This window comes from Aedes albopictus, chromosome 1, assembly GCF_035046485.1.
Source record: "Aedes albopictus strain Foshan chromosome 1, AalbF5, whole genome shotgun sequence".
NCBI lineage: Eukaryota > Metazoa > Arthropoda > Insecta > Diptera > Culicidae > Aedes > Aedes albopictus.
In genome coordinates this window covers 262,872,806-262,882,433 of record NC_085136.1, presented here as the reverse complement: position 1 = coordinate 262,882,433, position 9,628 = coordinate 262,872,806, and the positions used below count along the sequence as shown (strand labels likewise).

At 46.0% G+C, this 9,628-nt stretch overlaps 1 protein-coding gene across 1 annotated transcript; it reads right to left on the bottom strand.

Moving 5' to 3' along the window:
- Positions 1 to 4,408: 4,408 nt before the first annotated feature.
- On the bottom strand, positions 4,409 to 8,726 carry LOC134285611 (uncharacterized). The gene is made up of 2 exons (XM_062846719.1): positions 4,656 to 8,726; positions 4,409 to 4,595 (listed from the first exon to the last, which is right to left on the bottom strand). Exon 1 carries the CDS (start codon positions 8,705 to 8,707, stop codon positions 4,760 to 4,762), a length of 3,948 nt encoding a protein of 1,315 aa, XP_062702703.1. The 5' UTR covers positions 8,708 to 8,726; the 3' UTR covers positions 4,409 to 4,595; positions 4,656 to 4,759.
- Between the last annotated feature and the right edge of the window lie 902 nt (positions 8,727 to 9,628).

Genomic DNA, 9,628 nt, shown 5'->3' with positions numbered 1-9,628 from the left:
TTATAGGGGTGAGCAAATGGTCACAGGGGAGTCACAGGGGAGTTACAGGGAGTCCCAAGTGGTTTCCGCGGAGTACCATGAGATCTCGGGGGTCTGAGGGGTCTGAGGGGGTTTCGAAAGTTTAGCTGAGAGTTTCAGAGGATTTTCGACGGGGTTTGGAGGCGTTACAGGTACGTTTTTGGGTGTTTCCGAGGGTCTCACGTGCGTTACATGGGGTCCAAGTGGATCTTAGAGGGATTTGTAGGCGTTAGGCAAGTGTTTTTGGTGGTTCAGATGCGTTACATATGGCCCGAGGGGATTTTAGATGGATTTTGGAGGCATTTCAGTAAGTTTTAGAGCATTTTTGGCGGAATTCAGAGGCGTTACGGCAGCGTTACGAAGAAGTTTTCGGGTGTTTCGAAGCGTCTCAGGTGCATTACATGGGGTCCGACGGGGTTGAGGGGAATTTTGGAGGTATGTCAGGAACTTTCAGAGCATTTTCGGCGAGATTCAGAGGCGTTGCGGAAGCGTTACGGAGGAGTTTTCGGTAATCTCGGAGCGTCTCAGGTGCGCTACATGGGTTCCGAGGGGTTTAAGGGGGATTTTTGAAGCATTTCAGGAAGTTTCAGAGCATTTCCGGTGGGATTCAGAGGAGTTGCGGAAGCGTTACGAAGTTTTCAGGGGTTTCGAAGCGTCTCAAGTGCGTTACATGGGGTCCAACGGGGTTTAAGGGGTATTTTGGAGGCATTTCAGAATGTTTCAGAGCGTTTTCTGCAGGATTCAGAAGCGTTACGAAAGCGTTACGAAAGCATTACGAAGGAGTTTTAGGGAGTTTCTGAGCATCTCATGTGTGTTACATGAGGTCCGAGAGGGTTTTAGGGGGATCTTTGAGGAGTTTCAGCAAGATGCAGAGGATTTACTGTAATGCTATTTGATTTATCCCCTGATACGACCCTGAACTGAATACTTCGAAACGCCCCTAAAATGCTATCATACGCCCCTAAAATCTCTAAGCTCCTGAAACCCCCAGAAATTCTCTGAAATTATTCTGAAATGCCGTAAAACGCCCATAAAACCCCTTGTAACGCCTTTTAGAGGCTCCTGAGATCCCCTGGATTGCCCTTAAAGCACCTTGAAACGTCCCTGAAACTCCCTAAATTTTATTGAAATACCCCTGAATTTCCCGTAATCCCATGAAAACGCCATTAAAACCTGACAGAACGCCCTTAACCTTCAGGACGCGCGCCGTTGTAAAAAGTTCAACACTGCCAAAAAACCTCGCTCATCGTATACAGCGCGAGCGCGGTGCAATTTCATGATGGCGCGCGTCCTGAAAGGTTAAAAGGCACCTCAAATCCCCTGAAACGCCCCTGGAGCCCCTTGGAACCCCCTTTTCCGGGCTCTGTGGGAACTTTATGGAAACCCCCTTAGCTGCACCTCAAATGCCCACGAGCAAGGCCTGTTCTCACTAACTTGATGCCCTCATTGATGCCCAAACCTAATTTATGCACAAATCTTCCTCATTTTATGCCTTTTTATTTAATGTATGCACCTTTTTAATTTATGCACCCCCAGCCATGTACATAAATGGAGGTTTTTAGTGTATTTTGCATAAGAAACAACGTAACAACGGTAACTATGGTAACGGCGGTCAGGGAGAGTTTTAGAGGAGGGCGTTTCAGAGGGTCTCATAGGATTTCGGCGGTGTACCAGGAGATCTCAGTGGCGCTTCAAGGGGGTCCCATGAGTATTTCAGGGGATATCAGACTCAAGCACGTCTAAGGGGGTATTCGGGTCCTCTCTGGGGCATTTCTGGGGGTATCAGATGATCTCAGGCGTCTCAAAGGGTTTCAAAAGTCGGTACAAGATCATAACTGGTCTCAAAGGGTTCCTGGGTGATCCATGGGGTCTCTGGGGCGCTTCGGGGGGCTTAGAAGCGTTCCAGGGATTTCGGAGGCGTTTTAGAGTGTCTTAGGGGTGATTCAAGGGAATCAAAGGAAATTCCGGGAGGTACCCGGAGTACTTAGGGGCTCTTCAGGGGGTCTCACAAAAACCCTTGAAGACCCTTAAAATGGCTCAAATTTCCCAAATGGAGGAGAACGTGCCTCTGGAGCCGACCTACTGATACCTGATGCCGCCTTGCATTCGAAGATCTGGTCCGTTGTCGACCGACCGTTGACGCGGCCGGTCTTGAACTCGTAAATCCGGTAAAATTTTCATTCAATGTAAAGTTCGTTCTCGCTCACTGTGCACCGGAAAATCATAGCCAAGAAGGCAGTCAAACCCTGCCGTTCAAAATTCGGTACACTTTGAGCAATATTGTTGCCATCAAAAATCACACAGGCTTACTGACAAATGGGATTTTTATTTTCCCCTGTTACATTACGCGGCCCCGTAGTACCTACTCGGCGAGATTTTCGACTGAGTGTACGTACGTTCAAACTAACGACAGCCCACTTGACACAATGACGACGACAAATGAATGGGGCTCTTTGCTTTCTCGTGGGACGCGAGACTTCATCGCCGCACCGAGTGGGTTGAGCCTAGATTAGTACGAAATTGAAACAAACCACGAAATGCGCCGCCTTGTGACTGTTTACGGCTAAAGCCGGTGTAAAACGCTGAAATGGTGCCTGCTGCCACCCGGTGGCGGCGTCCGTCGTCACTCCGAGTTTTATAGGGTCGTTTTCCAGTGTGGTTTAGTGCCACGTGCTTTCGAGCGAGGACGAAGGATAACGGGCGCCATATTTTGGGTAATCCTACCAGCCAAGGCAGCTCAGAGCGCACGAAAGGGTACCAACGCTGTATGTAGGGGTATGTGAGTGACGCAGTAGCACGAAAATATGAGCCAAATCCAATTCGGGTGAAGAAAGCTTTGCATAATCTTCGATAACGGCATACAGAAATATCTGCCTACGTACAATTTTACTCGAACAAAGTCGATTCACTTTTTGTACCTAGTTGTTGATGGTATGGTGCACTCTAGGGAATGTGAGAGCTACAACTCAAAACTAATGGCAATTCTCCGGTCTCGGCTGATGGGGTAGAAGCTCTCATTACCTTCTCCATTAAGCCGGACAATCCTGTCGTAAGGCACCACTTACGTTTTTGTTTAGGCGAAATGCACTTTGTTTGATTATTATTTCGGTAGCAAATCCCCAAAGAGCAATTCTAATAATAGAATAATTCGTATCTCCTGAATCCAGATTCTATAAGCATTCCATTGGAATTGTTTAAGGCACAGAATAGAAGGCCAAGCAGGTGAATCACCAGTAACGTGAGACGAAATTTATAGACTCTACGTGAGCTAGGCATTGAAAAGGGAGGGGGAGGACGGATTGCATCAACTGAGGAGATGACGGCCCAATTTACAGAAGTTTTCGAACTAGAGTGTTTATGTCCCCGCTCCATCCAATACTTATAAAATAATGTATAAGCCTGAACTAGCCTGTCATGGTAGTAGTATCAGTGCTGGTTCCTCAAGGTTTCCAAATTTCAGCGCCCCCTTTATTGAATATTGAATACACTAAAACCTCTTTTTGTGCATGTTATTTTCATGCACTTTTAATTTCTTCTTCTTTATGGCTCGTCGTTCGCATTGGAACTTGGTCTGCCTCTCTTCAACTTGCGTTCTTAGAGCACTTCTCAAGTTATTTTTTTATCTGTATCAACGGGATTTTCAGCCGTGGACTAGTTCATCTCGGGACCCACGCTTTATTTCCCTTCCGAAGGATAAACTCACATTTTGTGAGTTGGTCGGGAGTGGGATTCGATCCCAGGTCCTCGGCGTGATAGTAACGTGTTCTAACCATCCAACCAGGTCCGCTCCTTCCACAGTTATTAACCTTTTTCGTGCATTAGCTGACGCTCACCCCGCTGACGTTGTGCACGTTAGGTGTCATGATGACCCTAATGCACGAAGATGGTCAATTGAAAGGCTTTCTTTGCCTGTCATTGCATGAATTAGTACATTGTGCGGCAAGTACAATAATACGCTATGCCCAGGAAGTCGTATAAATTTTCCCGACCGGAACGGGAATCAAACCCGTCGTCTCCGGATTGGCGATCCGTAGCCTCAATCACTAGACTAACTAGATCCATTTAGGCGCATGTAAAATGTACGCATATCGCCTCCACTTAATCATCTTATGCAACATCTTATGCGATCACTGGTTGACTGGGTATTCTCGCAAACTAGATTCCCTCGTCAAAGCTCAAACTCAATTTATGCATACATTTCCCTCTTTTTATGTCTTTTTTAATTTATGCACATTTTTAATTAATGCAGCCCCAGCCATGTGCACAAAAAGAGGTTCCAGTGTATTGAGAGTTTAAGAATTAGCAGTTTTTCCGTGGAAACTCTCCATTAATATTTTTTTCCATTAAATTTTCTTGCAAGAATTTCTTTCAAACGATCAGTGTTGCGGTAATGAAAACCCTCGCACTAAGATTTGACAGCTGTGTTTATTCCGCTTCAAAGCTACAAATAGTCATAGTATAAGTAATGCAAATAATAATTTACCAAATTAAACTCACAATTTAGTGCTTCTTGGTTTACGAATAGGGTTAGCTTATTACAACAATTCGGTGCATATAGTGCGTTGCAACGGCAGATTCTATTGGAACAAAGTATTAGCTATGAGCAAATTTTAGGATAACAAATTCAAGGATCTTACAATTCGAGTAGTATGCAATATATTGAAAATAAACGATTTATGATGAAATTCTTAACTACCGAATCACAACCATGCCGTTCAGCATTGACACATCAATTTCTTCCTCATGTACAACGATCGGTGACAGCGTAACAATAGCGCTCTCGATGACGGCTGTCATCTATTGTCCGCTGTTGGTCTTCACCCTTTCGGCACTGGTGTAATAGACTTGCGGTAACATCCTCCGCCGGGTGCATCTTCCCATCGGGTAAGACTGCACTAATTCTCCCAACATCTAGCAAGGCTATCTTCGTCACTGGTCTTCGCAAATATCCATTAGCAGTGCGCAGTATTGCTTGACGTATCTTCCCATCTTGTCCGTGAATAACGCTTTTGACCCGACCTCGGGTCCATCCGCTTCGTTTCCCATCTTCGGTGATCAGAACCAAGTCTCCCTCTTTGATCTCCCTAACTGCTTCATCGAACCACTTCGGTTGCCTTCGAATGACTGGCAGGTATTCGCGCAACCAGCGCTTCCAGAAGGAGTTCAGTTGGTCCTGAATATCGAGAAACGTCCTCTGAAGGTCGCGTGGTTGATCAAGTATGTCATGGCTTGGTTCTTTTATTCCACTGGAGCTCCCAAGCAGAAAATGATTGGGAGTTAATGCCTCCGACTCTTCGGCGTCGAGCGGCAGGTACGTCAACGGCCGGGAATTGACCATGCTCTCAGCCTCAACTACCAGAGTCCATAGTCCTTCTTCGTCAAGCTTCCCGTCCCCGTAAGCTTCACCCATGGCAGCTTTCACAGACTGCACCATTCTCTCCCAGGCGCCGCCCATGTGCGGTGCACCTGGAGGAATGAACAGCCACTTCGTTTGTGCACTAGTAAAGGTCGATGACAATCCCCGCTCAATTTGTCCCCGTAGAAGCCTTTCCGCACCTTGAAAGTTCGTCCCGTTGTCGCTATAGAACTCTACTGGTGCTCCCCGTCGTCCGATGAATCTTCGTACCGCCGAAACACAGGATGAGGTCGTCAGGCTGCTTACAACCTCTAGATGGACAGCACGCACGGTAAGGCAAGTAAAAAGTGCTATCCATCGTTTTACGTTTGCCCGTCCCTGCTTGACCAACAGAGGGCCAAAATAGTCCAGTCCAACGTAGCTGAACGGTCGACAATAAGCAGCAAGGCGCGCTGCTGGTAGAGGAGCCATTGGAGGGATCGATGGTATTGCTTTTCGAAGTTTGCAGTACTGACAATGGCGTCCATATCGTCGAACGATCGATCGAAGTCTTGGAATTTCGAAGTTCTGGCGGATTTCGTTGACAACCGTTTCTGGATTCGCGTGCTTGTAGGCTCTGTGGTATTTGTCAACTATTAACATAGTGACCACACCGTTCTTTGGAAGGATCACCGGATACCGCATATTGTACGACACATTCTTAGCTGCTCCGATACGCCCGTTTTGGCGCATAACTCCTTGTTCATCCAACGCCGGTACTAGTTGATACAGCTTGCTTGCCTTCGAAATCGTTTGTAGACTATTCTTCTGCCTTTGGGTAAGGGTCGCCATTTCCTCCGGAAACGACGTCCACTGCTCTTGTCGAATAATAACTGCTTCTGCCGCTTGCAGTTCCTGCTGGTGAAACTCTCCAACTGCTTTAATTTGATGCGGCTTAAGGTTGTGTAGAAACCGCAACACGTATGCCACGGTTCGTTGAAGCTTCTCCCATTTTGAAAACCTTTCGAATTTGATGAGGGGTTCTACGGACACATGGTTCATCACTGGTTTGCGCAGTTCTTCCCTCTCTTGAACAGATATTGAAGGAGTTCTCGGCCAGTGTTCTTCAGGGTATGTGAGAAACTGGGGGCCAACAAACCATTGGCTCTCGGAGTGAAAGTAAGGTCCCTTGCCCCACTTGGTCCCCTCGTCAGCTGGGTTGCATGAGGACGGCACGTATTTCCATTCATCACTGTTTGTAGAATCCTGGATCTCTACCACCCGATGAGCCACAAAGGGTCGATAATTGCTTGCATCCGAATTGATCCACGAAAGAGCTGTTGTGCTATCCGTCCACAAAAATCGTTTTGTGAAGGCGATGGAGTGGTTTTCTTGAACGAATTTCAGCATTCTTGAACCGAGGACACATCCCTGCAGTTCTAGTCTAGGTATAGACATGGGCTTCAGTGGTGCCACCTTTGCCTTTGCAGCTGCTAACGAGCAATGTCCGTACCCTTCTTGGTCTGTTACACGAATGTATACCACGCAGCAGTATGCAGCAGGACTCGCGTCAACGAAAACGTGTATCTGAGCGTCCTCGTAGGTTTGTCTCGTTGCCGAATCAAAGTAACATCTCGGAGTGCGGATCGTATCTATAAACTGGATCATGCGTATCCAGTCTCTCCACCGATTGAACTGGTCGTCTCCAATTTTCTCGTCCCAGTCGATCCCTGTTCGCCACAGTTCCTGTATTAATACCTTTCCATGGATGAGGAACGTTGCGAGCAGTCCTAGGGGATCAAAAAACGTCATTACACAGCGCAGAACTTGACGTTTCGTGGGGCGTGTAGAGGTTCCTATCAGATCGTTGACCTCCTCGCTCATTTGAGTGGCGAACCGTAATTCGTCGGATTTCGTTGCCCACAGCATCCCCAGAACCCGTTCAGTTTGCTCCTTGTTGACTAAATTGATGTTCTTGTCACTTGTTACTGCTGGCTCGTCGAGAAACTCCAGGACAGCACCACTGTTGGAATTCCAGTTCCGCAGGTTGAATCCGCCGTTGCGATGGACTGTACGAACTTCCTCTGTGATCTGCTTGGCTTCATCCTCATCTTCAAAACTGTCCAAGTAGTCATCGACATAATGGTTGTCGACTATACGCTGGGATGCCCGAGGATACTGATGGGAATGTTCTTTGGCGTTTAAGTTCTTAACGAACTGCGCTGAGGCCGGTGAACAAGTGGCTCCAAAAGTAGTTACGTCCATAACGTATTGCGAAGGAGGTTGGTCAGTATCGAACCGGAAAAGAAATCTTTGAGCATGTTTATCTTCTGATTTTATCTTTATTTGATGAAACATCTCTTGTATGTCGGCACTTACCGCTATGCCAAACTGTCGAAAGCGGAAAAGTACCGAGGGGAGTGCAGTAAGCTGGTCTGGTCCCTTCAAAAGATGACTGTTCAACGACGATCCATCGACCTTTGCTGCTGCGTCCCAGATGATGCGCACTTTAGACGGTTTTTTGGGATTTGTGACAGCTCCCAATGGAAGAAACCAGACTCTCCTCGGGTCAGCACTGGCTATCTCGTCTTCTGTTGCTACGTGGGCGTATCCCTTATCCACATACTCCTGCACCTTCTGGAGAATTTTCAGTTTCAGACTCGGATCCTTGTCCATACGCCGTTCCAAACATTTCATCCTACTGACCGCCATGGGATAGCTGTCCGGCAGTTCCACGTAGTCCGTCCGCCACAGTAGTCCTGTCTCGTATCGTTCACCAACTCTTCGCGTCGTACTCTGCAGAAGCTGCTGGGCTCGCTGGTCTTCCACCGAAAGGATGGGTTTTGAAGATCCTGCTTCCTCTACTGCAAAAAACCGCTTCACCGACTCATGGAGTGCCTCGTTGGGGGTGCATTCACAGACATGAAAACAGTAGGCACCCTTATCTCCTTCCTTCTGTTGGCCGTAGACACACCATCCAAGTCTGGTCTTTGCTGCAACGGGGCCGGATCGATCTCCTTCGCGGACTTTCAAGGGAACGGCGAGCTGTAGGTTGTCGACTCCAATCAGAATCCTGGGTGTAGCATTCTCGTAGCTTCTCAACGGGAGATTCTTCAGATATTCGAAACGTTTAACAGCCTCGTCGTAATGGAAGCTTTGCCGCGGCAAATTGAGAGATTCAACCGTTTGAGCTCCAACTAGTTTGTACCTTTGCTGCTTATCTTCGCCGGATATGGTAATCGACACGATCTGAGAATTTTTCTCCGTTCGACATGTGTTGGCCGTCCACCGTAGACAGAGTGGCGCTGGACTCCCGGTGATACCCAACTTGGCCATCAAGTTCTCCTCGACCATCGTGACAGACGATCCTTCATCGAAGCATTCTTCTAAAGATATTCTCAAAAAAACTATTTTAGAATGTATTTTTTTTTTCATTTTTTACTTCCTTACAATTTTTACACGATTACTTCAAGGTAGATACCCCGCCAGCGATTCCTTTGAGGATTCTTAGCAAATTTATAAAACTTTTTTTTTTCTAGATTTTCATAGATTCTTGCAGGGTTTTCTATAATGATTTCAGCAAAAAATCCTTCAGAGATTCCTCCAGGTATCCCTTTGGAATGCATTCCTGTTCATGTATTTCTTTGAACATTTTTCTAGAGATTCCTGCACAGATTATTTCAGGAATACTTTCAAGATTTTTCCTTGGGTCTTCTTCAGGAGTTTCCCATGCAATTTTTAAAAAGATTCAAGATGTTTTTCAGAAATTCATTCAAATTTTTTTTCCTGGACTTCTTCAGGGATACTTTAGAAAATTCATCCAAGAATTGCTACAGAAGTTAGTACATGAATTCTTTTTGTATTTATTAAAACTTGCAATACTGATTTCAACAGGATACTGAACATCTCTTTGGGATTGGCTTTCTCAGTCATTAAGTTAAGTAAAATTCTATCTTACCTCACATGGTCAAATCAGGAAATTAATTATGATAGTTGGCGGTAGACAATACAATCCCTGAATAAGGCCACAACTGAAAGGCAGAACATCGGAAACATATAAAACACTTGTCTGGACTTAATAACTGAGGCAGTCAATCTCAATAAGTTCTGTAAAACATTTGTAAGGATTTCCTCCAGGAATGTGATCAGTTTTTATTTCCTTTTTTGTCAGAAGTTTTTCTTTGGGATTTCTCCATGAATGCTTTTAGAAATTCTTCAAGCAATTCTAACAGGGAATTCACTAGAAAAACGTCTTCTAAAGATGCAAATCCGTAA

Coding starts and splice junctions, on each gene's coding strand:
- LOC134285611 (XM_062846719.1), bottom strand. CDS start 8,707: ATGGTCGAGGAGAACTTGATGGCCAAGTTGGGTATCACCGGGAGTCCA.